This window comes from Erinaceus europaeus, chromosome 17 (genome assembly GCF_950295315.1).
Source record: "Erinaceus europaeus chromosome 17, mEriEur2.1, whole genome shotgun sequence".
NCBI lineage: Eukaryota > Metazoa > Chordata > Mammalia > Eulipotyphla > Erinaceidae > Erinaceus > Erinaceus europaeus.
Genome location: NC_080178.1, coordinates 65655979 through 65683857, shown reverse-complemented (window position 1 = coordinate 65683857; position 27879 = coordinate 65655979). Strand labels below are relative to the sequence as shown.

Here is a 27879-nt window from a genome sequence, read left to right as displayed (position 1 = left end):
TTGCCCTTTCTGTTCCTGTTTCTTAAATTCTGTCCATGAGTGAGATCACCCTATATTCAACCTTTACTTCCTAGTTTATCTCACTTAACATGATTGTTTCAAGATTCATCCAAAATGAGATGAAGAAGGTGGCTTCACCTTTATAACTGAGTAGTATTTCCTTATGAATGTTCCACAACTTTCTTAGCCACCCATCTCTTATAAGACATCCAAGTGGCTTACAATTTGAGCTATTACAAATTGTGCTTCAATAAACACAGGTATACATAGATGTCATTGGGTGCATAGATGTTAAAAATTGTTAAGACAACTCAGAATTTAATTTTAAAAAAAGCAACTGAATTGTACACAATAAATGAGAGAATTTTATGTCATGTCAATTATATGTCACAACAGTTTTTTTAAAAGCCCTGCAACAAAAAAAGGCACAAGGACGAAAATAATTGTATCAGCCTCTACAACACATAGCCATAAAAAGTAACTGCAAAATGGATCAGATATAAAAAGACTGTGAGGGCAAGAGAAGTCTTCTGGGAACCAATATGCCCTAGAGACACACAGTAAGTGCCTCACTAGCAGAAATTGACCTCCTAGCTCTGTGCCTGTCTCCAACCAGCTGGAATAAGTCTCCTCTTTTGCTGGGTCCTTCCTTTGAATAAGAAATCTCCTCCACCACTTGAAGTGACCAGAGAAGAACTTAGGCAACTGCTATATGGTCTCAGTAAGTAAAATTGTTTTGTTTAAGAAAAAAACGTTTGTATGTAGATGAACTGAGATGTCTTATGAAGAAGAATGATCAAGAAACAAAATTCACTCGGATAACTTTCATAGACTTGGAGGAAATAAGCAAGTACAACCTCTGGCTTACGTTGGTGCCGTGAGGAGTAGACATGTGAGTCTCATGCACTAACATGCTGAGCTCTCGCCGTGGCTGCAAAGAACAACTTTACCATCCTAAGATGTATTTTCCCACTTCTTCTTGTTTTCCTTTCTTTTCTAGGTAGGACAGGGAGAAAACAACGGGGAGATAGATAGGGAGATAGATAAAGGAAAAAGAAAGAGAGAGACCTGCAGCACGGTTTGGGATATATGTGTCTCTAGGATTTGAGGAGAAAGTTTATGCCGCTATCTCCCTCACTAGCTAAGTATAGTGGTCTGTTACAAATGATGCTCAATTTATCTTGGCTGAGTTGAATGTGTTGAAACTAAAGGAAACTGTAGGAAGCTTTTGTTAGTCAGCGGGGGTAACCAGTCTGCAGACTGCAGAAAAGAGGCCTGTGTGACACTACAAGAAACTGAATAAGGGGAGGGATCCCTGTGGAGTTTAATTAAAAGAGACGAATTGGTTGCGTATTCATAAACTATTTGGAAATAGCCGGGTCTCGATACTCTGTAACTAAAATATCCGTTCCCTGTCTCTCCCATACAAAATCAAGCTTTTCATTTTCTCCCCTGCTCCCACTGATTGCTTTTTCTTTGTTCTTTTTTTCTTTGGTTTTGATAGAACAGAGAGAAAGAGCTAGAGAGGGGGAGAGAAAGATGGACACCTGCAGATCTACTTCAAGCCTCCTCCCTGCAGGTGGGGAGCAGGGACTCAAACCCAGGTCCTTGAACATGGTGATCTGTGTGTTTCATTAGTGCTCCGCCGCCCGGACCCCTCCCAGTGATTTCTCTAACTTAATCCCCCATAGCACCCAGTGTCATGCTTAAAATTGCAGTATATTGCTTTTCTTGTATCAATAGTTACTGAACAGTTGTGTGTTATTGCTTCATTCAGTCTCTTCTTGTGACACTAAGACCATTTTCCTGTGTTCTATCCCTGTCAACTCACATCCATCCAAATTTTGCAGAGTAAAGGGACCAGGTGGCGTAGAGTGTACGTGTCCCCATAAACAGGGTCCTTTGTTCACACCCACCAGTCCCCACCTGCAGAGGGAAAGCTTCACAAACAGTGAAGGAGTGATGTAGGTGTCTTTCCCTCTCCCTCATCTATGCCCTGCTCTTCTCTCAATTTTTCCTGTTCTATTGAAGAAAAAAAAAAAAAAAAGGACAAAATAGCTTCCAGGAGCAGTGGATTCACCATGCAGGCACTGAACCCAGTGATAACAATGATGGCAATTAATTTTTTTTTAATTTACAGTCATAAAACATCCATTCGGGTAAGGTTTTTTAACATTCCTAGATAAATACATGGACACACACACAGGCAGTCTGTCACGACTATTTCTTTCTCACCCCTTACGAGCATCTTTTTTTTTTTTTGGAGCTCTTAAATTTTTTTTCTTTTTTTTAAATAAAATGGAAATATTGATGGAGACAGGTGGTGGTGGTGCACCTGATTGAGTGCACATGTTACAGAACACAAGGACCCAGGTTCGAGCCCCCGGTGCCCACATGCAGAGGGAAAGCTTCACAAGTGGCGAAGCAGGGCTGCAGGTGTCTCTCTGTTTCTCTCCCTCTCTGTCACCCCCTTCCCTCTCTATTTCTGACCATCTCTATCTAATAAATAAAGATTTTTTAAACAATAAAAATTAAAAAAGAAGAAGAAATATTGACAAGACTATATGCAACCAGCAGCATTTTATCTCTGATGTTCTCTGTGCTTAATTCTGCTTTCAGGCATGAGGAACTGTTCACAACTGTCACTTTTTTTCATTTCACTTTACTGGGGGGGTTAATGGTTCATAGTACTGTTGTTGACACGGGGAGGCAATTTCTCATCTTCCAGTGACATCTGTCTGCAAAGCACTCTCACTCCAATGCAGGTCCTTTTCAATAAGCTCTTCATAAAGACAAGGTTTTCAGGCCTTTAAAGATGACATCCTGGCAACTGGTCTTCTCAGATACAAAACCACTGTTATTTTACTTGCTTCTTACCAGCAGTGCTGCTAACACAATACACAGTACTAAGTGTGTTTGCTGTTGAAATGAAGAGGAGTTAACGATGGGTAGTCAATGACAAAGAACATGGAATGGATCTACCATGTGAGTGAGGAAAGAGTGTGGGGAAGGAAGGAATTCGAGAGGGTCAGGTGGTGGTGCTCACATATTTTCATGCTCAAGGACACAAGTTCTAGTCCCTCATCCCCACCCGTGGGAGGAAAGCTTCACAAGCAGCGAAGCAGGGCTGCAGGTGCCTTTCTTTCTCTCTCCCTTCATATCCCCACCCCACCCAATTTCTCCCTCACCTGTCAAATAATAAGAAAAAATAAGTTAAATAAAGTAAAAAATGGCTGCAAGGAGCAGTGGTTTCCTGATGCAAGCACCAAGCCCCAACAGTAACCCTAGTGGGGAAAAATGGATTTTTTTTCTTTTTAGTTTTATTTATAAAATGGAAATATTGACAAGAATATAGGATAAAGGCGGTACATTTTCACACAATGCCCACCTCCAGAGCTCTATACCCAATGCCTTCCCTTGATAGATTCTCTATTTTTAGGTCCCAGGATCGTTATGGGGTGCAGAAGGAGGAAGGTCTGGCTTCTATAATTACTTCTCCGCTGAACATGGAATTTGAGGGAGTTCTCTCCTGTCAGAAATTTTAGCACAGATGAGCTCAGCCTGTGCTCTAGATTTTCCTACTGACCTCTCAGCAAGGCAGGACCACTCCCCCCCAAAAAATGAACGTTGAATAAATCATTTGAATTGAGAAAGTGATATAACCAGAGTCAGGAATCGTGAAAGAAGTTAAGAAGAAAACAGTCAAATAATATCCTTTTAACTTAATGCCACAAAATTTCCTAGCCTGACATGATAGCAGTTACAATAAACGATGGCGTGTCATTATGTTGAAATTCAGGAAAACCTCCATAAACTGCCATCTGGGAGAACCCCTGCCCTCCCATGAAACTCTTTATGCTCATCACCACACAACGGATGGTTTGGATAGGCAGTACTATACTTGAAGCTTTAGAAATCCATGAAGTTTTTAATAAGCAGTACTGCACTGGATCCTTCACTTGGTTATAAACTCTCTAAGAGGGGTTTTCCCTGTATTCTTTGGCCTCTTAAGAGTACTGTGCATGAAGAAGGCTCTCAATAAAAATCTGAGCGTGTTGGTAATTATTACAGGTTTGTAAAATATTGTCACTGTCAAGCCTTCATTCTAACTGGAAATACTGAGTATTTCATCTCAGATTACACACAAAATTTGGAAGCTTTCAAGCACTGATTTCCTAGAAACATGCTCCAAACCCCAAGCTTATTCCATATAGAGTTCAAGTGTTTCCCTTTTTTGGTAATTACTCTAGCTCCTAACAGCTTTGTAATTTGACTTCAAAGCCTCAGGGCCAGGTTCTGGAAGTTAACAGTAAATTGGTCAAAAGCTGAAAATCAGGTGGGTCCTATTTTTTAAATTTATCATAAGAACCATGTCTTTAACAGATTTTGTAGCTATGATTGATATGTATTTTTTAGAAAATTAAATGTAGTTGCTGTTTTTATTAATAATTCAATCTACTTATAAAAAGTGCTCATAGAGATTGCCAACTTTTCAAATTTCTCGACTAAATGAAAATCCTGCATTTAGGTAAGACCAGATTCTCCTCATTTCTGCACAATATCTTGATACTCAATTAGCAGTCATGTTCAGGATTGTAAAATAAGAAAAAAAAATTGATGAATGTCCCTTATTATTAACTCTGTTTCTTTCTAATTGGGGACTTGATGGTAAATAGTAGTTTTTGACACATATGTCAAATATCTCCATTTCCTGCAAAGCACCCTCACCCCCAGCCTAGGTCCTCCTCTACCCTCTACCACCATGCACCAGGACCTGAAATTCCCCCTCACCTGCCCCCAAGTCCTTTACTTCGGTGCAATACAACAAACTCAGTCCAAGTTCTACTTTGTTTCCCCGTTCTATCCTTATTTCTCAACTTCTGTCCGTGACTGAGACCATCTCATCTCATATTTTATCCGCCTCTTTCTGGCTTCATTCATTTAACAGGATTCCTTCAAGCTCCATCCAAGATGAAGTAAAGAAAGTGAATTCACCATTCTTAACAGCTGAGTAATATTCCACTGTGTATATACGCCACAACTTTCTCAACACTCATCTGTGGTTGGACACCTTAGTTACTAACAGCTTTTCAATCTAAAATGCTAGTTGATTTATTGACTAGTTTATCTAACTTAACATTCATGGCTTCTAATTATCCCCTGGTTTCCATTTTAAATTCTAAATTTGTATTTATTTTAATGCATTTTGCTTTTAAATTATTTTATCTTGATGAGGGAGAGCAGAACTCCACTGAGCTCTAGCTTATAGGATGGCTAGGGGTCAAACTTGAGGCATGCTAGTCTTGGGTTCGACCCAGGAGCCACCTCTCAGTTCCACAATTCCCAATTTTTAGACAAAAATCTCTTTTGTCAACATTTTTTATTTATTTGTTCATTTATGTTTTGATTTATAATACCACAGCACTGCTCAGCTCTGGCTTATGATAGTGTGGGGGATTGAACCTGGGACTTTAAAGCCTCAGGTATCAGAGTCTCTTTGCATAATCATGATGCTATCTACCCATACTGGACAAAATTCCTATCATGGACTCCTCGGCATGGCGCTTTATCTGAATGGACATCTATGGTCTGAAAGCGAGTTTGGTTTCTTTGAGGAACAGCTCTTGCTCCAGAGCCCTAATTTATGTTTCTCCCCAGACCCTCGTTCTGGCACATACACATGGATGTGGTCTGTGTGCAACTGTCAATTCTATTCAATGAAAATAGAAAAACTAGAGCCTGTGGGACATTTATACCTTTCATTCCCAAGCAAAACAGTAATATTCTACTAGGCCTCTATCAAGAGGTATATCATAGCGAAGTGAAGAAATTCCTTTTGGAGAACAAATAAAATTGGTTTTCAAGAACAGCACTCTTAGGGTAGATAGAACAGAGAAATGTGTTTGAATATGGCAGCATGCGTATCATGTGGGAAACATATGGAAGGTCTGTGTTCCAACCTTCCTAAAAGGGACTCAATATGCTACTTACAAATATCACTGTGAAATCAAGACCACGGATTCCCTCATGATGCATCGTGCATAAGCCACGTGTGGGCTTTTGCACTGTAAGCATTTCCTCATCAAAGTTCACTGGCTCCCCAATCGTCCATAAGTTTTTCCTGATACTCTATAGCCCCGATCTATTTTATGATTATTATCCTTATAATGATTATTATTACAGCACAGGTTTATTTAGGTACATAAAAGCAGTGGCAGGAAAATAAGCACAGAGGGAAAGATTGGCTAGCCTTATGGTGTAGACCACAGTCCTTAAGCATCGTTCACTAGAATTCAGCTTCGCCATGTACAGGCCCCAGGGGAAACAGCATCATCAAGTCCAGTGAAAAGATGTGTGAGGAGACAACCAAGTAAAGGAATAGAGCCCGTTGTACTGTTCCCTGACAGAACAATTACAGACCACCTCTCTAGCACAATTGAAACAGTCCAGAGAAAAACCAACTTATTAAGCAATCAGTAGGCATAGTTATCAGTGAAAGGCACTTGGAAGGGGAAATCCCAGACTGAGACAAGTAGAAATAAAAACAAACATAGCAAGTACCTATTCAGCCAGTTGGAATATTATAATTGTTGTCAATTGAAAATAACATGAATAGTCATCTTTGGTTAGCTTTTGACTTAGCAAAATGATTTATAATCAGACTAACAAAATGCAGCCTTCCTGCTGTTCCAGCATTTCATCTAGGAATCCTTTATTTGCAATCCAGTATGTCAAAGACTCAGAACACATCTTCATCTGTCATTTTCCTGCTCACGGGCGTTCCTGGACTGGAAGCCTTCCACACCTGGATCTCCATTCCCTTCTGTTTTCTCTACATAACTGCTCTGTCCGGAAACAGCCTGATCCTCTTTGCCATTGTCAGTCAGTCTAGCCTTCATGAGCCCATGTATTACTTCCTCTCCATGTTGTCCACCACTGACCTCGGCTTGTCCATATCCACTCTGATCACCATGATGGGCATATTTTGGTTCAATGCCAGGGAGATCGACTTCAATGCTTGCTTGTCACAGATGTTCTTTATTAAATTCTTCACAGTCATGGAATCTTCAGTGCTGTTGGCCATGGCCTTTGACCGCTTTGTGGCCATCTCTAATCCCCTCAGGTATGCCACCATTTTAACTGACTCCACTATAATTCAGATAGGAGTGGCCACTGTCATGAGGGGGACAGTAGTGCTGACACCAATGGTAGCACTTCTTAAGCGTCTGTCCTTCTGCCGCAGCCATGTTCTCCATCACTCCTACTGCTACCATCCTGATGTGATAAGACTGTCTTGCACAGACACCAGGATCAACAATGTCGTTGGGTTAACCGCTATGATCTCTACCGTTGGGGTGGACTCAATCCTCATCCTCCTCTCTTATGTTCTAATTATTAAGACCGTCCTCAGCATCGCATCCCCAGCAGAGAGGAAGAAAGCCTTCAGCACGTGTATCTCCCATATTGGAGCCGTTGCTATATTCTATATTCCCTTAATCAGCCTGTCTTTTGTCCACAGATTCGGGAAACGAGCCCCTCCCTATGTGAATACACTGATTGCTAACACCTACTTGCTAATCCCTCCTGTAATGAACCCCATCATCTATAGTGTGAAGACCAAACAGATACGCAGAGCTGTGATAAAAATTCTCTGCCCCAAAGATAAATAGAATTATAAAACTCTACACATCATCTTGGTCAGATCAAGTTACTAAGGAAAAACAAAAAACTGGTACTCACTGAAGCTTTGTACGTAAAATGTTGATATTAAAGCTGAAATATATTTGGATACTATATATATTAACCTGTTTATTTTACAAAGGATGAGCTAGAAACACAAGTATGTAGAGAATAAAAGGCCTAAATCCCTAAACACAGGACTTCTCCCCATCACTACTTCTTTAAACTATTCTGCCTGTAGCCTTTCAATCCTTTCTAACACACTTCACAGCAGATAGGAAGAGACATTATCAAAAAGTCACTCCTTTGTGAAAATAAATAGTAGCTCCTAACTATAATAATGATCTTAACTGGGAGCTGGGCAGTGGTGCAGCAGGTTAAACACACATGGTGCGAAGCACAAGAACTGGAGTAAGGATCCCGGTTCGAGCCTCTGGCTCCCCACCTGCAGGGTGTAAGCTTCACAGTTTGTGAAGCAGGTCCGCAGGTATCTATCTTTGTCTCCCTTCTCTGTCTTCCCCTCCTCTCTCAGTGTCTCTCTGTCCTATCCAACAACAAAAAACAATGACGCTAAACAACAAGGGCAACAAAAAATAAATTAAATAAATTTTTAAAATAATAATGATCTTAACTAATAATTATTATTTGCTTTGCATAGTCAAAGTTCTCTGGGAATTTTTCCATATATATATATATATATATATATATATATCACCTCTATAAGGTTGCTACTTACATGATCGATGAAAAATATTTTTTCAATTTTTAAAAACTATCTTTATTTATTTGTTGGATAGAGACAGCCAGAAATTTAGAAGGAAGGAAGTGAAAGAGAACAAGAGAGACTGAGAGATACCTGTACCTGCAACACTGTTTCACCACTTGTAAAGCTTTCCCCCTGCAGGCCGGGGCTGGGAGCTCGAACCTGGCTCCTTGCACACTGTAATAATGTATGTGCTTAGCCAGGTGTGCCAACACCTGACCCATCATGAAAAATACTGAGGCACAAGAGTAAGTAGCTTGTTTAAACAGGTAAGTAACAGAAACATGTTTCACCTCTACAAAGACTGAATCCAGGGTTACTAACATACTTTAATTCTATATTGCTGCCTATAATATAAACTTATATTTCTACATGTATACACATACAATCTCCATGCAATTTTTGCCGAAGGCCATAAAGAAGCAACAACAAAAACATGACTCTGTCCTATGGAATTAGCTAGTCAAATTGCAGAGCAAAAGTCCCGTCTGCATGGACCCCACTGCAGGGGAGACCTGGGGTTTGAGCCCAAGTCTTCTCACATGGACAGATGTGGCTCTGCTGGGGGTACCACCATCAGCCCCCCACACACACACACACACACCATATTTGGTGTTTTCTAAAATACTGAAATTTTAATCTTTTATATCTTAATATCTTTTATATCTCAATGTATCTTAATATATGTTAATATCTTTTATATCTTAATCTTTTATATCTTAATGTGGCCTAGCCACATATAGAAATTTTAATCTTTTATATCTTAATGTGGCCTTGATGACACTTTTTTAAAATATTTATTTATTTATTTATTCCCTTTTGTTGCCCTTGGTGTTTCATTGCTGTAGTTATTTTTGTTGTTATTGATGCCCTCATTGTTGGATAGAACAGAGAGAAATGGAGAGAGAAGGGGAAGATGGGGGCGGAAGAAAGACAGACACTTGCAGACCTGCCTTACCACCGCCTGTGAAGCGACTCCCCTGCAGGTGGGGAGCTGGGGGCTCGAACTGGATCCTTATGCCGGTCCTTGCGCTTTGCGCCATGTGCGCTTAACCCGCTGTGCTACCGCCCGACTCCCTCGATGATGCTTTTTAAATAAATGTGTGTTTTCATTTTCTCTCTCCTTTATTGGGATTGAGAAGTTTGAGAAGCTGAGTTCAGTTATCCCTGCAGCATAGTTAAGGTCTTCGGTGTTGCAAAGATAGACTGGTTTGCTTCTCTGCTACTAAAAAAAAAAGTCACAAAATGCTTCTTACTACAGTAATTACATGGCATGTGTTGTTCACGACATTAGAAGTATGATTTCCTCACTTGAGTACTGCATATATTTTTAAATGTAAACACAAGCTTAAATTTAACTCACAGTCAGTTTACATTTTAATTTTCCTTCATCAAAATGATGGTTTCTGTCTGTTTATAAAATAATTGAGACAGCAACCAGAAAAATTCTCTTTTTTTTAGTATTTTATTTATTTATTTATGAGAATGATAGAAGAAGAGAGAGAAAGAAAGAAACAGACATCACACCGGTACATGTGCTGCCAGGGGTTGAACTCAGGACCTCATGCTTGAGAGTTCAGCTGCACCACCTCCTGGATCACCAGAAAAATTATCTTAACTGATAGGTTTATTGTTTGATCCCTGGTGCTGCAGGTAAGGGCTGTTCTCTAGTCTCTCTCTCTCTCTCTCTCTCTCTCTCATCCTCTCGCCCCCTCTCTATTTGAACCTCTCACTAGTTTATATATAATAAACAAATTTTAAAATAATGATTTTTTTAAAAAGTTTGAGATACCTGGGAGGCTAGGAGATGACTCATACTTCACCACACACAAGGACCTGGGTTCGAGGCCCCAGCCACCATATAGTAATACTGGTATGAGGGAAGTTTCATAAATCTTCAACAATAATAATTTCAATCGCCTCTCCCTGATATTTAGATGGTCTCTTTGTCCCTTTTTCTATGTTCACAAAATTTAGGTCATTCTTTTAATATATACTTATTTGCTTTATGTGTGTGAGAGAGAGAAGTCAAAGTGCTGAGGACCAAAGCTGGGTCCTGAACTCTATTTCCATCACTCCCCGGCCACCCTCTCTTCATGTTTTCTCATCAGGACTACCTAGTATCCTATTTCATTCACAATCTCCCCCTAACTAGAATGTATACTCCACAAGGGCTAGTTTTCTCTCTTAATTCTATGACACCGCAGGCCTGTGATGATTATTTGTTGAATGTTAAATTCTTGCTGTGGTCCGGGAGATGGGCACAGTGAATAAAGTGTGGGACTCTCAAGCCTGAGATCCTGAGTTCAATCCCCAGCAGCAGCACATGTACCAGAGCGATGTCTGGTTCTTTCTCCCTCTACTCCCATCTTTCTCATTAATAAATAAATTTTTACTTTTTATGTTAAATACTTGGCTGTCCAATGTGTATGATCTCTAATTAACAGTATGATTTCTGAGACTGGTACGGAATCTTTATTTCATCTGTCCTTTACCTGTGACACAGGAACACGAAGAGGAGTTTCTCGACCTCAAGATGTAGTTCAACCGCTGAAATAAACAACGGTGGGGTGGTGGGGGCAGGGAGGAAAAAAACAACTGTGTTTTTCTTTTTCTTTTTTTTTTTTTTTGCCAGAGCACTGGTCCAGCTAAGGTTTATGGTGATGCTGGGTGTTGAGCTTGAAACCTTAGAGCCTCAGGCATGGAAGTAGTTTGCATAACCATTAGGCTATTTCTCAGGTTCTTGCTATTTTGAATTCTTGGCTTTTAAAGGAGATGCCAACTCTTCTTTGAGGCAAAGGATTGTATGTCCACATTGCCTGATGAGAGAATAGCGAGGGGAAGCACCAGCCAGTGTTGCTGACTTCGGTTTCTCAGAAGAGCTCCACTGAGCTGGGCTCTGTTTGTGTCTTGTGGGAGTGAGAGCAGAGTCAGCCGCCCTTTGTGACTCCACCCTCAGACAGAAACATGTGGGAGCCTGTGGGAATGGCACACAAGTGAATATGGAGACTTGGAGTCCCTTGTCTACCATACTCCTGGGACCTCAGTCCCCCAGCCTGCTCCCACAGCCATTCCCATGAGCCTCCTGGGCAGTTATAAATAGGCCTGTGCCTTCAGGGCAGCCAGCCTCCAGCTACACTCTCAGCAAGACTGTGCAATTCTCTTGTGAGTGTTCACACACCAGGGTTGGGCAGCCCCAAACTCCCACCATCCTGAGAGACCCCTCCGAGAAGACCTCACAGACTGCTTCACTTTACTTAAGTGGGAAGGAGAAGCCTCTGGGTTGTACCTACACCTTCATGGGCCAAGAAGGAAAAAGAACCTTCCAGCTGATAGTCCAGCAAGGTAATATCCACATATAGACAAAGAGAAACTGAAATTGGGGTTAGCCAGGGTTCACTTTAGACCGAACACTAAAAAAGGGAAGAAGAAGACATAAATTCTCCTGGGGTAGGTAGTTGAGGGGGTGAAATGATGGTCCCAGATCTTAGCCTGCAAAGCAAATTAGCTACTCCTGCTGAGGTGGGAGTCGTGGGAGACTCTTGGGTCTGCCAGTCTTGCAAACTGCTGCGTGGTCAAAAGCTGCTTCCCTCACCTGAGAAAGCTTCCTTTCCTTCACCTGGGCCCTCTTGATCTCAGTCATAAAAAACTCTTAATCTGGCCTAAACCACCGCCACCACCACCACCCAGGAATGTTTCCTTGTCTTTGTTCCATACCTTTCAGCCACATCCATCTGGGTTTCTGAACATTCTTCTCCAGGCTCTCATCAGTGACTGGATAAGTGCAAAATAGAAGATTTCTCTCATCTTACTGAGACATTCACTGAGCTGTTTCTGAAAGGAGCTTTTTGTGGGTGTAGATAGCATAATGGTTATGCAAAGATACTCTCATGCCTGAGGCTTAGAAGTCCCAGGTTTAATCCACCACACCACCATAAACCAGAGTTGAGCAGTGTTCTGGTTAAAAAGAAAAAAAAGAAAGGAAGAAAGAAAGGGAGCTTTTTTTAATTTAATTTTTTATTTATAAAAAGGAAACATTGACTAAACCATAGGATAAGAGGGGGACAACTTCACACAATTCCCACCACCAGAACTCTGTATCCTATCCCCTCCTCTGACAGCTTCCCTATTCTTTAACCCCAAAAAAATGTTTTAAAAAAAGATATTAAACAGATGTTGCTATTTAAAAAAAAAAAAGCGGGGGGGGGAGATTTTTACTAACAACATCTAGGAATCCAGCGTGGGTCTCATATGTGTCTAGAAAGGGAACTTTTAAGTCTTTGCACACATTCTGAGGATGGAGAAGAACAAAGTAGCCAAAGGTATGGGTTTTGTGATCTTTGAACTCTAAACTTGTTCCATGACCTTTGCACTCTGGATCAATTCCCCCTTGCTTATCCACGGTGGGGTGACGCTACATCAATTTTTTATCATAGATTTTTTTTAAAGTCACTGGTCTCCAAAATGAGGCCAAATGGAAGAGTATCTTCCAGGAGCAGTGAGGTCCCAGGTTAAAGGGGAAAGCAGAATCGATTGTGGGGGGGAAGGGGGGCATGCTGATCTGAATACCACTGAGGAAGACACCTACAGAGTTTATCTCTAATATTTGGGGCCTTTTTTCAAAGCTGGACCCCTAAATCCTTACAATAACTAGTTCTAGGGGACTCTGCTCTGGCACACTGGATAGAGTGCACACATTACAGTGTACAAGGAACCAGGTTCAAGCCCCCCATTCCCATCTGCAGAAGGGAATCTTCACAAGCAGTGAAACAGTGCCCCAAGTCTGTCTCTCTTTCTCTCTCTCTCTCTCTCTCACTCTCTCTCTCACTCCCCTTCTACCAATTTCTCTCTGTCTTGATCCAAAGTAAATAAATTAAATTATTAATTTTTAAAATAAGTTATTCTAAATAACAGGACACTAAGGGAGCGTATCAGGCAAAGAATTTGATGAGGTCAAGGTCTAGATGTTTGGATGATAAGGAGCAATACTGGGCTTCCAAAACAGAAAAAAAACCTCGGGGCCAGGTAGTGGCACACCTGGTTGAGTGTACATGTTACAGTGCACACTGACCTGGGTTCAAGCCTCCCAATCCCCACCTGCAAGGGGGAAGCTTTGCAAGTGGCGAAGCAGTGCTGCAGGTGTCTCTCTGTCTCTTTTCCTCTCTATCCCCCCTGTGAATTTTTGACTGTCTCTATCCAATAAGCAAATAAAAATAATACCAAAAAAAATTCAAAAGAAAAAAGAAAAGATATCTCTCAGTGTGAATGACTTGTTAAAAGAGATTTGAAGGCAAAGCTCTGGGGGTAACAGGACCCTGTCAAGATTCCTGGTGACCATGAAAATGTTATTACAGGCAGTTTTCAGGTGGGGAGAAACCCATCAGTAAGGAGTAGAGAGAAAAAGTCCACAGTGGCAGTTGGCTGGAGTCTACAGAGGCCATAGATCCTGCTAACACCTTGATCACCAGAGAACCCACTAGAAGGGGTTCCTGCCTTTCCTTTGATGCCACCAGATGAATGTCCTTATTTTCCCTAAGAAGTTGATGGTGCCTTTTTTGTTTCTTCTTGATGTTTTTGTTCTCTTTTCATTAAAAAAAAAAAAATACTATGTCCCTTCCCAACCTTAGATCTGGAGACTTTGAATCCTGAAAAATAGGGAACAACAAAAAAAAACCCACCTACATCCACACTGGCTTGATATACCCTTTACTTCCGTCTTCACTGAAATTCTATTCATGTTTCATGATTAAACAGAAGGACCGTCTATTCCAGAGAAACACCTATGATTATACCTCTGCTCTTCCCATCATTAAAAATGTGCCCTATACCAGTATCCCAAAGCTAATAATGTGCTTATTTATCAATGTTCCAGCCTAAACAAGGCATCTGAAAGGCAAAAGACGGTGTGTTATGCTTCTATGTCAGCAGCATCTAATAAATAGTCTTGTGCATGGCTGAGGATATGATAGGAGTGTATGGAATGAACAAACCATTGAAGAAGGAGGACACACTTGTATCAGGGAGAGGTTGCCAATAGATGTCTCTTCCCATGTGTCTCTCCATACCTAGTTAATAAATATATGGGCAGGGCAGGCAGTGCGCCTGACAGAGTGCACATGTTACCATGTACAAGAATACGGGTTCAATCCACTGTTTCCCACTAGCAGTGGAGGAGGCTTCAAACAAACGTGGTGAAGTAGCACTGCAAATCTCTCCTTTTCTCTCTCCCTCTATCCCTTTCTTCCTTCTCTCAGTTTTTCTCTGTGTTAAAAGGAAGAGAGAAAGAAAGAGAGAAAGAAAGAAAGAGAAGAGAAGAAAAGGAAAGAAAAGAAAAGAAATTAAAATAAAGGTGTAGTGTGTCATGGAGATGGTACAGTGGATAAAGCAGTGAATTCTCAACCACGAGGTCCTGAGTTCAAATCCCGGCAGCACATGTACCAAAGTGATATCTGTTTCTTTCTCTCTCGGCCTACCTCTCTCATGAATAAATAAATTCTCTTTTAAAAAACTAATAAAAATAAAATAAAGGTAGACCTAAAGGTGTCTGAGAGAAGTTGGGTATAACATATGTCGGGATAATCATTTTTCTCTCTATGAAAAATGAAAAATGAAACTTGACAGAAGTGCTTGATAAATTAACTGTAGTGAACTGTTTAGCTTTCTCCTTTGCTAGAGAGCCTCTGAGCTCAGGAACAAGCCTAAGTGGTGGGGAGGAAGGGGAGGAAAACAGGAAATGTACAGGGGAGTACTAAGGGGGCCTTGGTCTCCGGGTCTCCAAGGCTGGCGTCTCTGATTGTGCTCCATGTCCTAGCAGGCCAGCAGGCTGCCCGTGTGACCTCACCCTCTCCAGTGCCCCCTTCTTGGTGCCAGCTATGAGTGTCTGCAACTTCACGCATGCCAACTTTGTACTTATTGGTATCCCAGGACTAGAAGCCGCCCACTTCTGGATCGGCTTCCCCCTGTTGTCAATGTATGCCGTGGCGGTATTTGGAAACTGCATCGTGGTCTTCATTGTGAGGACAGAGCGCAGCCTGCACGCTCCCATGTACCTCTTCCTGTGCATGCTGGCGTCCATTGACCTGGCCTTGTCCACCTCCACCATGCCCAAGATCCTTGCCCTCTTCTGGTTTGACTCTCGGGAGATTTCCTTTGACGCCTGCCTCACCCAGATGTTCTTCATTCACACTCTGTCAGCCATTGAATCCACCATCCTATTGGCCATGGCTTTTGATCGCTACATAGCCATCTGTCACCCGCTACGCCATGCTGCGGTCCTCAACAACACTGTGACGGTCCAGATTGGTGTGGTGGCTGTGGTCCGTGGGTCCCTCTTTTTCATCCCACTGCCTCTGCTCATCAAGAGACTGACCTTTTGCCGCTCCAATGTGCTCTCACACTCTTACTGTGTGCACCAGGACATGATGAATTTGGCCTACACCGGCACGTTGCCCAATGTGGTCTATGGGCTTACCGCCATTCTCCTGGTCATGGGTGTGGATGTCCTGTTCATTTCCTTGTCCTATTTTCTGATCATACGGACAGTTCTACAGCTGCCTTCCAAATCAGAGCGAGCCAAGGCCTTTGGAACCTGTGTGTCACACATCAGTGTGGTGCTGGCCTTCTACGTGCCTCTCATTGGCCTCTCGGTGGTACACCGTTATGGAAATAGCCTTCATCCCATTGTACATGTCCTCATGGGTGACGTCTACCTACTTCTGCCTCCTGTGATCAATCCCCTCATCTATGGTGCCAAGACCAAACAAATAAGGACTCGGGTGATAGCTATCTTCAAGATCCCTTGTGACAAGGACTTTCAGTCTGTAGGAAGCAGGTGACACCTACCATTCTACTTTCCCTTTTCCTCAGTGGTTTGGTATTATGACTTCCCGACCTTAGTTTGGCTCCAGTAGCCATCAGTAAATCAAATTTTCCCCAATTTTCCTTGAAAATTCTTTGCCTTTTCTGGAAGTGAAATTTTGTTGCTATAATTCCTTTCCATCAATGAAAATGTTACTAATATACTTATTAGATAAAAAGTTTATATCAGGACTAGGGAGACAGCATAATGGTTATGCAAACACCTTTCATACTTGAGGCTCCTAGGTCCTAGGTACAGTCTTAGCACTTACCATAAGCCAGAGCTGAGTGCTCTGTTCTCTCTCCCTCTCTCTCTCTCTCCCTCTCTCTCTCTCTTTATCTCTGAATCTCTTATTAAAATAAATAAAAGATAAAAAAGAAATATACTATACTAAAATAAATTAAAAATTAAAGGTTGAAATCAATGTACAATACCCTCCAATGAATAGAAAAGGATATAAAATATATCTTTGAGGCAAGGGGGAAATATTCTGACTAGCAGTTCAAGATCTATATTCGAACAATAATCAGGCAGCTCTTTTGACTATCAAATTAGTGTTTTATTAATGAAAATCCACAATATAAAAGGATATTGTGCTGAAACATTTATTTTTAGTATCTCAATTGACAACATGTAGCAAGGATTTTTACATAGTTACATGGCTGTAATCTCATGTTTAAAATTTTATAATAACAAAGAATTCCTAAATGCAGAAAATCTGACCATGTACAAGACCCCAGGTTTGAACCCTGTCACCACAAGGTAGTCCCGGGCCACTGGAGGAAGCTTCCCTGATGGTATAGCAGTGCTGTTGTATCTCTTTTCCTCCCTAACTGAAATCAAAAGAATGAAGAAGTCAGTCCTGGAGCTCAGGGATTGCCCATGTAAGAGGCTTTAACACTAGATGGATAAACAAATAAATAAATTTCCATTTACTTAATGAGCTATTAGATGAAATAATTCTTAGAAAAAGAATATTAGGTAGTCTTTAAAACCTCTACTATAAAATCAGACCTGCTTATAACGTTGAAATAATAATAAAAGATACATGACTAAAATTACCTTGAAAAAAACAACCACATAGTGCCTCTCAAAAAATGTGCTCTGGAGGGAGGGTGGGCAGTAGTGCACCAGGTTAAGCACACATAAAGACTGAGAAAGGATCCCAGTTCAAGCCCCTGGCTCCCCCCCCCCACAGGGGGGTCACTTCACAGTCGGTGAAGCAGGTCTTCAGATGTCTGTCTTTCTCTCCCCCTCTCTGTCTTCCCCCCTCTCTCCATTTCTCTCTGTCCTATCCAACAACAGCAGCAATGGCAACAACAACAACAATGAAAAAAAAATGGCTGCCAGGAACAGTGGATTCCTGGTGCAGGCACAGAGCCCCAGCCATATCCCTGGAGGTGAAAGAAAAAAAAAAAAAAAAAGGAAGAAAGGAAGAAGGAAGAAGGAAGGGAAGGAAGGAGAAAGAAAGAAAGAAAGAAAGAAAGAAAGAAAGAAAGAAAGAAGGAAAAGAAAGAGAGAAAGAAAGAAAGAAAGAAAGAGAGAAAGAAAAAGAAAATGTGCTCATAATACTAGTGACCTTGTGTTTGTCCCTACTTTCTAAAATTATTTATTATGGTATAAGGTTTATCTGACATTTTTCAATCTCTTTTAAACTCCCTTTGCTGTCGGATTGTTTTTGATATCTAAATTTTTTTATAGAGGGGGAGAAAAAAATCAAACAATTCTCATAAACTAGAGATTGCAGGCCATTTTATTGTGTTTTATGTGTGAATTTGTCTAAACAATACATTGTATTGTCAGTAAATGATACCCAATCACTAGTATAATTCCATTTAAGTTTTCTGATCATCATAGCAAATTTTGTTATCCATTTACAAGTGAAAGAAATGAATCTTGCATCCACTAAGTCAATGTAACTAAGGCAAATGGTTTGTAGATACTGTGCCAAAATTTGGTAATAAAATTTAGAGCAAAATACCATCGTTTGGCGGTTTAAATATATCACTTCTTTCCTTGGGAACTCCTGAATGTTCTCTCTGCTGTGTGGTAAGATAAATGATTTTGTCTCTGTGCTGGAAGAGTCCTGCCTTCGTTGTGGGCAATAAATCCAGATTAACTGCTTTTTTGGAACCTGCTTCTCTCCAGGGTAAGGAAGAATAGTTTTTGTCCATTTCCCTTTTTGATAGATTCTCAGGCATGTCTTCTTTTAGTCCATAAATTCTGTGTCTGTCAAATATTGTGAATGTCTGAGTTTTAAGTTGGACATGAGAAAAATAAAATTAAAACTCTTTTAAGAGTTAGGTACGATGTTTTTACACTTCTAAAATCCTATAAATCTAGATTTAGAGAAGCAGCAGATCCCCTAATCTTCCATCTGCAAGCACACAATTGTGATTTCCTGTTCAGAGATAAGAAGGTGACCTCGGGGAGTCAGGCTATAGTGCAGCGGGTTAAGCGCAGGTGGCGCAAAGCACAAGGACCGGCATAAGGATCCCGGTTCGAACCCCGGCTCCCCACCTGCAGGGGAGTCGCTTCACAGGCGGTGAAGCAGGTCTGCAGGTGTCTATCTTTCTCTCCTCCTCTCTGTCTTCCCCTCCTCTCTCCATTTCTCTCTGTCCTATCCAACAACGACAACAACAATAATAACTACAACAATAAAACAACAAGGGCAACAAAAGGGAATAAATAAATAAATAAAAATAAATATTAAAAAAAAAAGAAGGTGACCTCAAAAGTTAATCAGATAGTTTGAGAGCTGAGAGAAAACTGGCAAACAGGATTCATGGGTGGACTTCCCTAAGGAAAGGAAGGACTATTCCGTTTCTGTGAGAGCGGAGATTCAGAAAGCACTGAAGCTTACCCCCAGTAATATGCGGCTGCACCACCCCCACCCCCTATGTCTCCTCTTACACTTTTCATTTGCTTCTATCTCCCTGAGCCTCACTCCACTTCAGATCATAGCCTCCTCCCAACTCCCACACGCCTGAGAACATGACCAGACCTGGCATCTAGTGCAGTGCTGTGTCCCTCGCTCCCAGACCCCTCACTGGTCTCACACCACAGCACAGCTCAGTCACACTCTTGCTCTCTCCCTTCCTAAGATTTTTTTTCTTTTTTTAATTGATTTCATTATGAATGACAAGTCCGTTGGATAAAAGAGACACAATTCTACATAAAGTTTATAATAAAGTACTTTAGAAGATTTTATTTATCAATAAGATAGGATCACTATCCATTTCCAGACATCTCTAACCATTTCCAACTGTACCTTTGTACCCACTAAACAGTAACTCCCCATTCTTTTTTTTTTATTTTATTTATTTATTAATGAGAAAGATAGGAGGAGAGAGAAAGAACCAGACATCAGTCTGGCACATGTGCTGCCGGGGATCGAACTCAGGACCTCATGCTTGAGAGTCCAAAGCCTTATCGCAGTGCCACCTGCCGGACCACATAACTCCCCATTCTTTCCTCACTGCAAGTACTGATAAACTCTACTTTCTGCAGGTGGGGACTGGGGACTTGAACCCTGTTCCTTATACAAGATTTCATGTATACTCACTGGGGTCCACCACCGCCCAGCCCTTAAATAGCTATCGTTTTCAAAGTTATCTCAAGGAAATGGGACTATATTCTAAAAGGTGACAAACTAAAGGGAGATTATTGGTGTCACTGATTCATTTTTGTCATCAGTAAGGGTCTTAGAGACTTTGTCTTCTAGTTCCCTCAGATCTGGTAGGGATTCCAAAGGCTGATTGGTAAACCCAGCCCAGTCAGACCCTACTGGCAGAGGCTTCTAGAAGTCAGGCAAGTGCTCACTCCAGTGAGAGAATCATTTCTTCTTAGGGTAGTATTTGTTCTTTCTATTAGTGATTTCATAATGAATTGCAAGAGTAAAATATTACGGGCGAAGGTCGGGGAGGGCGAGCAGTTCTTCTTCTTCTAGCGTTTGCCCTTCTTCCGTAGCCAGTCAACAGCATCAGGTTGAAAGCTGTCAGGAGCTGCTTGTTGCTGGCTTTGAAAGTGACTGGGATCCATGTGGATTCAGTCGGCTAGGAAGGATCGTCAGTTTCCCCAATGAATGGGGACTCACGGGATGCACCATGAGAAGGTCGATCCAATGCAACCCAGGGTGAGCAGTAGCACAGCAAGTTAAGCCCACATGGCGCGAAGCACAAGGACCAAAGTAAGGAGCTGGGTTCAAGTCCCCAGCTCCCCAGCTGCAGGGGGGTCACTTCACAAGTGGTGAAGCAGGTCTGCAGGTGTCTGTCTTTCTTTCCCCATTCTCTGTCTTCCCTTCCTCTCTCGATTTTTCTCTTTCTTATCCACAAAAGCAATGGCAACAACAACATGGGCAAACAAAATGGGGAAAACAGCCTCCTTAGTGCAGACACTGAGCTCCAGCAACAACCCTGGAGGCAAAAATAAAAAAAGATTACAGATATATCATTCCACACCACATCCACCATCAAAGTTCTTTATCCCTTCCTTCATAATCACCACAGTTCTCAGAAAATCTGAGAGACAGTTGGGTTCCTTTTTTAATGGTTCCAAGTCTGTACGCTTTCATCTCTATTCCCACATCAGTGAGAAAGGGTCTCCAGGGACTGAGAGGCATCAGAACACTGCCTTGTTCCCAGCCATGCTGACGTTGGCCTGACCACCAAGGGCACCCACTTAGGTGCCCTGTCTCCTCTGAGTCACAGCATCGAAGTCTGTCCCCTTGATCAGGGAAGCCACCACCCCCACTAGCGTCATTCAGCCCCCACTTCTGAGCAGCACAAGAACTGAACATAAATGTGTTTGTTTCCAAGAAGCAGAGATCCCCTCCCAGGTTTTTTTTTTATTTTGTTTTGTTTTGTTGTTATTACTGCTGGGAGGAAAGATTTACTCTCAACAGATATTTGTGGCCAAAAGTGACCAGCATATTTGAGATTCTTTCCAATGATGATCATCGTCACTTCTGTATCTAGTGCCAAAACCCTTGCCCAATACCCATTCTTTGCTATAGCTCAATATGAACATTTCAAAGACCTGTTACAAATGGTTCCATTACTATCCAAAAACTGAAGAGAGGAACCAGGTGGTGATCCATAGCTACAGCAAAGACGTTAGCAGGCACAAGAACCCTGGTCCAGGTCTCTGATTCCCACTGCAGGAGTGAAGCCTCACAAGCAGTGAAGCAGTGCTACAAGTATCTTTCCTCTCTGTCTCTCCCTATCGCTCCTTCATCTTTTACCTGGTGGCAGAAAGAGGAAGAGGAGAGGAAGGAGGAAGAGTAGACAAGAATTTTAAAAATGGGTATTCTATTATAGCTGGTATTAAGAATAAAATGAAATTTATCATGGTAATGTTCCTAGTAGTCCAAGGGGGAGATTTCTAAGACACAAGGTCACACAGGGCAGGAGTGGGGAGTAGCTTTTTTGGATATCATGAATAAGTATTCATTAAATTGAATATGGCAGCCAGTACCAGTCTGAACAGCTCAGTGGTAGAGTATAGGACTTGTATACTACAAGAGGCTGAGTCTGATCTCCAGCATGACATATGCCTGAAAGATGGTCTCTATCTCTCTGCCTCGCAATCTCTCTCTAGTCTGAAAATCATAAATCTATCTTTTTTTAAATAAAGATAAAGGAGCTGAGTCAGAAGGGCGGCTCCCAATAAATTTTTTTTTCCATTTTATTTTATGTTTTCCACTAGTGTCGTCACTGATTCTCTGCCATCTGCATGATTCCTTGAGCCCCTCCTCTCCCAGTATACTCTTATTAATTTTTAGAGACTTTATTTATTTATTTATTTTCCCTTTTGTTGCCCTTGTTGTTTTTTATTGTTGTAGTAGTTATTATTGTTGTTGTTATTTATATCGTTATTAGATAGGACAGAGAGAAATGGAGAGAGGAGGGGGAAGACAGAGAGGGGGAGAGAAAGACACCTGCAGACCTGCTTCACCTCCTGTGAAGTGACTCCCCTGCAGGTGTGGAGCCGGGGGCAAACCGGAATCCTTATACTGGTCCTTGCACTTCGCGCCACATGCACTTAACCCGCTGCGCTACCTGCCTGACACCCTCTTATTAATTTTTAATAGAGAATGAGAGAGGCAAAGATAACTGGGCAGGGAGAGGTAGAAGGAGAGACAACACAACACTGCTCCACTACTTGTGATGGCCAGGAGCTCCATCTAGGATCCTGGTAACTTGTGCAGGCTACTGGGTGAATTATCTCCTGCCCCTTGTGAATACAGCTATTTAAAATGTTTGAGGTGTTAAAGAGTCTAGGCTTCTTTAAAAAATGTATTTATTTGCTAATATGAGAGAGAGAAGTAGAGACACACAGAGAACCAGAGCGTCGTCACCCTTGCATACTCAGTGCCCAGGATGGAACTCACGTTTGCAAGTGCACTCACTGTTCAGGCCACTGTGCTACCTCCTGGCTTGCAAAAAGCATGGTCTCTTTTTTCATTGTTTTGTTAAGTAAGTAATGATTTACAAGACAGCTGTTGCCCTGTGCTCCACAGTAGAAGACTTAAGCTGGGGGTGGGAGTGACATTCAGACACCTATCACGGGGATTCCCTTTCCTTCTGATTGTTTAATCCTCTGTCCACACACGTCCCCTGACTCCAAAGCCAGTCCCAAGGTTTCCATGCCCTGGGGACATGGTGGAGTGACTCCTCTGTGGCCCATGCTTGGCCCTCCCTAAAGTAGATGCTGCTGCCACGGTCTTTATACCGGGATCTGATACAAATACCAGAGGACATGCAGGATGCAAGGTGGCTGAGCAGATGGAAAAATAGGCTGGGTAAGTGATCAGGGGCCCCAACACACACCGTTCTTCTCTTCTCATAGGGGTTGCTGCCAGGACTCAGTCCCAGCTGTAGACATTAGGGGAGAAAGTTCTGGAAATAGAGCAGAAATAAAAGAGGTAGTGAACTGACTGCTTAGGGAAAAAAAGTCTGAAAGGAGCTGTCTTCTGGAGATTCAGAGAGCTTATACCTCAGAGACGCTCGCTCTGCGATTTATACCCACATTTCAGGGAGAGACTGTCTCTATAGTTGAGAGACAGAGAGAGAGAGATGGAAATAAAGAGAAAGAGAAGAGGGAGAATAGAGAGAAATCCAGTTATCTTTTTTAAAAATCTTTTTATTAATTCATTATTAAATAGAGACAGACAAATTGAGGGGGGCAGGTGGTGGTACACCTGGTTGAGTGCACATCTTACAATGTGCAAGGACTAGGGTTCTAGCCACCACCCCCAACGCTGCATCCCTACCTGCAGGGGGACGTTTCCAAGTGGTAATGCAGTACTGCAGGTGTCTATCTGTCTCTCTTCCTCTCTATCACTCAACTTCTGTCATTCTCTAGCCAATAAATAAATAAAAATAATTTCAAAAAAACTTTTAAAGAACCTTGCTAATAGAAAATTTCCAGGGAAAATCTGTCTTCTTGTGGCCAGGGATATAGTTCACTTTGTAGATACAAGTCTCACATGCCTAAAGCACTAGGTTTGATTCTTGCAGTGGTACTCTGGCATTCTCTCTCTCAAACTCCTCTCTCTCTCTCTCTCTCTCTCCCTCTCTCTCTCTCTTTCTCTCTCTCCCTCCCTCACTCCCTCCCAGTCTCTCTCTCTCCCTCTCTGTCTCTCTCTCTGTCAGTCTCTTTCTCTCTTTCTCTCTCTCCCTCCCTCCCTCCCAATCTCTCTGTCTCTCCCTCTCTGTCTCTGTCTCTCTCTCTCTCTTTCTGTCTCCTCTCAGGTGAATCTTGCTCTATTTCATGAAATAAACAAAATACATTTTTCCTTCTATGGGGGGTTTATGGTTTACAGCATAGTATTTAAAACATAGGCACAAGCTCTCATCTCCCATTCGTTTCCAGGAGACACAAACGTCTCCTAGTAAGGATCCCAAAGTCCCTTTCCATCTTTCCCCAGAGTCCTTTGCTTTAGTGCAGTACAACTTCTTTTTCTTTTTCTTTTTTAATTTTTAATAGAGATGTTAATGGCTTACAGCATAGTTGTGTTTTTTTTTTAATTTATTTATTTTCCCTTTGGTTGCCCTTGTTGTTGTTTTATTATTGTTGTAGTTATTTTGTTGTTGGATAGGACAGAGAGAAATGGAGAGAGGAGGGGAAGACAGAGAGGAGGAGAGAAAGACAGACACCTGCAGACCTGCTTCACCACCTGTGAAACCACTCCCCTGCAGGTGGGGAGCCAGGATTCTTCTGCTGGTCCTTGAGCTTTGCACCACGTGCACTTTTTAGACAAGAAATCTGTTTTCTGCTGCAGCGGAAAGTAAAGGAGAAAGATTCTTAGAGTTACTCCTTGTAAAGTCATCCTGTTCCCAACCCCACTCTGTGGTCCTTTTGTTTTACCAGTTACAACTCTTCATTTCTTTTCAGGAGGACATGGGACATACTATCTCTATAGAGACTGAATCCATCTCTTCCAGTTTCTCACCACCCTTCCTATTTTTTATCTTCACCCTTTGTATTGTTGACATACCTCATATCCCAAGATATTTATTGGCCATGATGAGATTCTCTTTCTCACTGTCATTTAAATGAGTTTTCAGAAGTAGTAGAGATGAAATCTGTGTGCCGTTCCCCAACCTTAACAAGGAAACTTCCCACTGAGTGTTGCTTGTGATGGAGGGAGATTGTCAGTTTACTAAGGTTCAAAACTTTTTTTAAAAAAATGTTTTTATTAGGGAGGGAATCAAGTTTAGCTACCCACACCTGTCACCATAATCACTGCTTAGTCCCCCACTGCTGTGTTGCCCTTGGATGTAGTCATTTTCTGTGACTGCAGTTGGAAAACAGAGTAAGACGGACAAAGGGACTCACTTGCACAGTGTGCTGCTCTGTAAGGCGTGTGAGGTGGGTTCCAGTCTTCAACCCCCTGCACTGAAAGCAACTTGAGTGCTGTGATCTCAACCTCTCTCTCTCTCTCTCTCTCTCTCTCTCTCTCTCTCTCCGTCTCTGAAAATAAACACATAACAATTAATAAATTGAGAAACATATCATATTAGTTAAAAGAGAAATGATCCAGGAGCTTACTTGGAGATCCCCATCAACTTTATGATGATAGCATTTCAATTATTTTCTTTTAGATACTATGGTGGTGCAGGAGATTGAAACCCTGGAGCCACTGGTGACTCTGGCATGAAAGTCTTTTGCGTAACCATTACACCATCTCCCCACCTCTCTCTCAAATTATTTTAGGTTTTTTTAATGTTAGGTCATGTGATTTGATTGTCAGTCCTATAACCTGTGTCTGTTTAAAGTGGTACCCCTTTTTTATTTATTTTTATTAGTAGGATTAATGGCATATTTTAAATACAGTCAGTTGTTGCTACATGGATACAATTTCTCCATTTTATTATTTTTATTCATTATTTTCCTTGGTTTATCAGACTGACTTCCATTTTCTTTATCATTTTCAACTTATCTTTTACTCTACTGTCAAAATTCTTACTTGGTTCATGACTTCTATAACTGCATTGGTTGAGAACTTTAATTTTTATTTATAAAAAAGAAACATTGAAAAAAAATAGGATAATAGGGGTACAACTCCACACAATTCCCACCACCAGAACTCCGTATCCCATCCCCTCCACTAATAGCTTTCCTATTCTTTATCCCTCTGGGAGTATGGACCCAGGGTCATTACAGAGTGCAGAAGGTGGAAGGTCTCGCTTCTGTAATTGCTTCCCAGCCTGTCTTTCTCGTTCCCTAGTGGGGCAGGGCTCTGGGGAAGCGGAGCTCCAGGACACATTGGTGGGGTCCTCTGCCCAAGGAAGTTCGGTTGGCACCACATTAGAATTGGGACACAGAAATTTCTTCAGATATTTATCACAATATTTAAACAAAGCATTACTTTCATAAATGGATGAGGAGAAAGATGTTTCATATTGTCAAATGGAACTAATTTAAATTATGGTTATTCTTTTTAAAGGTATTATTTATTCATGAAAGAGATAGGAGGAGAGATGGAAGGAGATGTGAGAAGGAGAGGGAGAGGACAATGGTACATATGCTGCCAGGGATCTAACTCTGGAACTCATTCTTGAGAATCCAACAATTTATCTACTGCTAAACCTCCCAGACCACAATTATGGCAATTATTTAGTTTATTTTTTGATGAAACATATTTTGAATCTTTGTCTCATATCATAGTTTCTATTTTATCTAATCAAAATGTCACACAAATATCAGAGCTAGTATTACAATCAATAATTTTAATTATCTATTTGTTTATCCCAGGTTGGAAATATCACATATCCCCTGATCTCAGCTACCTTTCAAGGATGCCCCCTTCCCAGTCTCAGGCCAACAGCTCCTTCTTCCAGCCTCCTGCTTTTCTGATGATTGGCATCCCAGGGCTAGAAGCCTTTCACGGCTGGATCTCCATCCCCTTCTCCTCCATGTACACCATGGCCCTCACTGGAAACTGCCTGATCCTCCTGGCCATCAGGAGGACTCCCAGCCTGCACCAGCCCATGTACTACTTCCTGTCCATGCTGGCACTCTCGGATGTGGGCCTCACCATGTCTACTCTGCCCACCACCTTGGCCGTGCTCTGGTTTGACCAGCGGCTCATTGGCTTCAATGCCTGCCTTGTCCAGATGTTCTTCCTCCACTCCTTCTCAGTGGTGGAGTCCTCAGTGCTCCTGGCCATGGCCTTTGACCGCTTTGTGGCCATCTCCAACCCCCTGCGCTATGCAACTGTCCTCACCAACAGTGTCATCATCAGGATCGGACTGGCCACTGTGGCTCGAGCCACCATCTCTCTCTTCCCAGGACCGTTCTTATTGAAGCGACTCAACTTCTGCCCTAACAAGATAGTCCTGTCCCACTCCTTCTGTTTCCATGCAGATGTCATGAAATGCGCCTGTGCTGACATTACTGTCAACATCCTCTATGGGCTCTATGTAGTTCTTTCCACGGTAGGTGTGGACTCCCTGCTTATTGTTCTCTCCTACACCCTCATCCTTCATACAGTGATGGGTCTGGCCTCTCCCAAAGAGCGTGTGCGGGCACTCAACACCTGTGTCTCCCACATCTTAGCTGTGCTGGTCTTCTACATTCCAGTCATAGGGGTGTCCTTGATCCACCGTTTTGGGAGGCACCTGCCCCACATTGTTCACGCTCTTGTTGCCTATGTGTACCTGGTGGTGCCCCCTGTGCTCAACCCTGTCATCTACAGTGTGAAATCCAAGCCCATCAGGGAGGCCATGCTCAGGGTGCTGAGGGACAAGAGACAGAGCTGATGATCTTGATAACAACCTTGGAGTTTACAGGAACCAAGGTCAAAAAGTCTTACCTGAAGCAACAAACCCAAGATTAAGAGTCCTCATGCAGACAAGTCAACCAAGAGTCAACACTCATCCCAACTGGAGAAAAAAAGTCTCAATTCTTTCTTACACTCATATCTTCAGCTATTGAATTCAGTATATGTTTTGTTAATGTCTTCCTTTTTAAACAAATAAATAAAAAGGAAAAAAAGATGCTTCCTGAAATTGGAGCAGCTTAGAACATTGCTACTCATGACCACAGAATGTGTGATCAGACCTACAGGGAT

At 41.9% G+C, this 27879-nt stretch overlaps 3 protein-coding genes across 4 annotated transcripts; all 3 read left to right on the top strand.

Annotated features, from left to right (window-relative positions):
• The first annotated feature begins 595 nt into the window (after positions 1–595).
• LOC103117464 (olfactory receptor 51I2-like) lies at positions 596–27879 on the top strand. Of its 2 annotated transcripts, none has more exons than XM_060176934.1 (2): positions 596–721; positions 26562–27879. In XM_060176934.1, exon 2 carries the CDS (start codon positions 26606–26608, stop codon positions 27566–27568), a length of 963 nt encoding a protein of 320 aa, XP_060032917.1. In that variant the 5' UTR covers positions 596–721; positions 26562–26605; the 3' UTR covers positions 27569–27879. The 2 variants fall into 2 exon arrangements, with proteins under 2 accessions (XP_060032917.1, XP_007527583.3); XM_007527521.3 differs by lacking the exon at positions 596–721 and adding an exon at positions 22887–23103.
• On the top strand, positions 605–16472 carry LOC103117499 (olfactory receptor 51E2). Its single transcript, XM_007527557.2, has 2 exons — positions 605–721; positions 15258–16472. Exon 2 carries the CDS (start codon positions 15316–15318, stop codon positions 16276–16278), a length of 963 nt encoding a protein of 320 aa, XP_007527619.1. The 5' UTR covers positions 605–721; positions 15258–15315; the 3' UTR covers positions 16279–16472.
• LOC103117465 (olfactory receptor 51F2) lies at positions 6729–7670 on the top strand. Its single transcript, XM_007527523.1, has one exon. It carries the CDS (start codon positions 6729–6731, stop codon positions 7668–7670), a length of 942 nt encoding a protein of 313 aa, XP_007527585.1.

Excerpts from the sequence above, each read along its gene's own strand:
- LOC103117465 (XM_007527523.1), top strand. The coding sequence starts at position 6,729 with ATGTCAAAGACTCAGAACACATCTTCATCTGTCATTTTCCTGCTCACG.
- LOC103117499 (XM_007527557.2), top strand. The coding sequence starts at position 15,316 with ATGAGTGTCTGCAACTTCACGCATGCCAACTTTGTACTTATTGGTATC.
- LOC103117464 (XM_007527521.3), top strand. The coding sequence starts at position 23,010 with ATGCTGCTGCCACGGTCTTTATACCGGGATCTGATACAAATACCAGAG. Across the intron at positions 23,104-26,561 it reads CAGATGGAAAAATAGGCTGG|GTTGGAAATATCACATATCC; the intron begins GTAAGTGATCAG and ends TGTTTATCCCAG.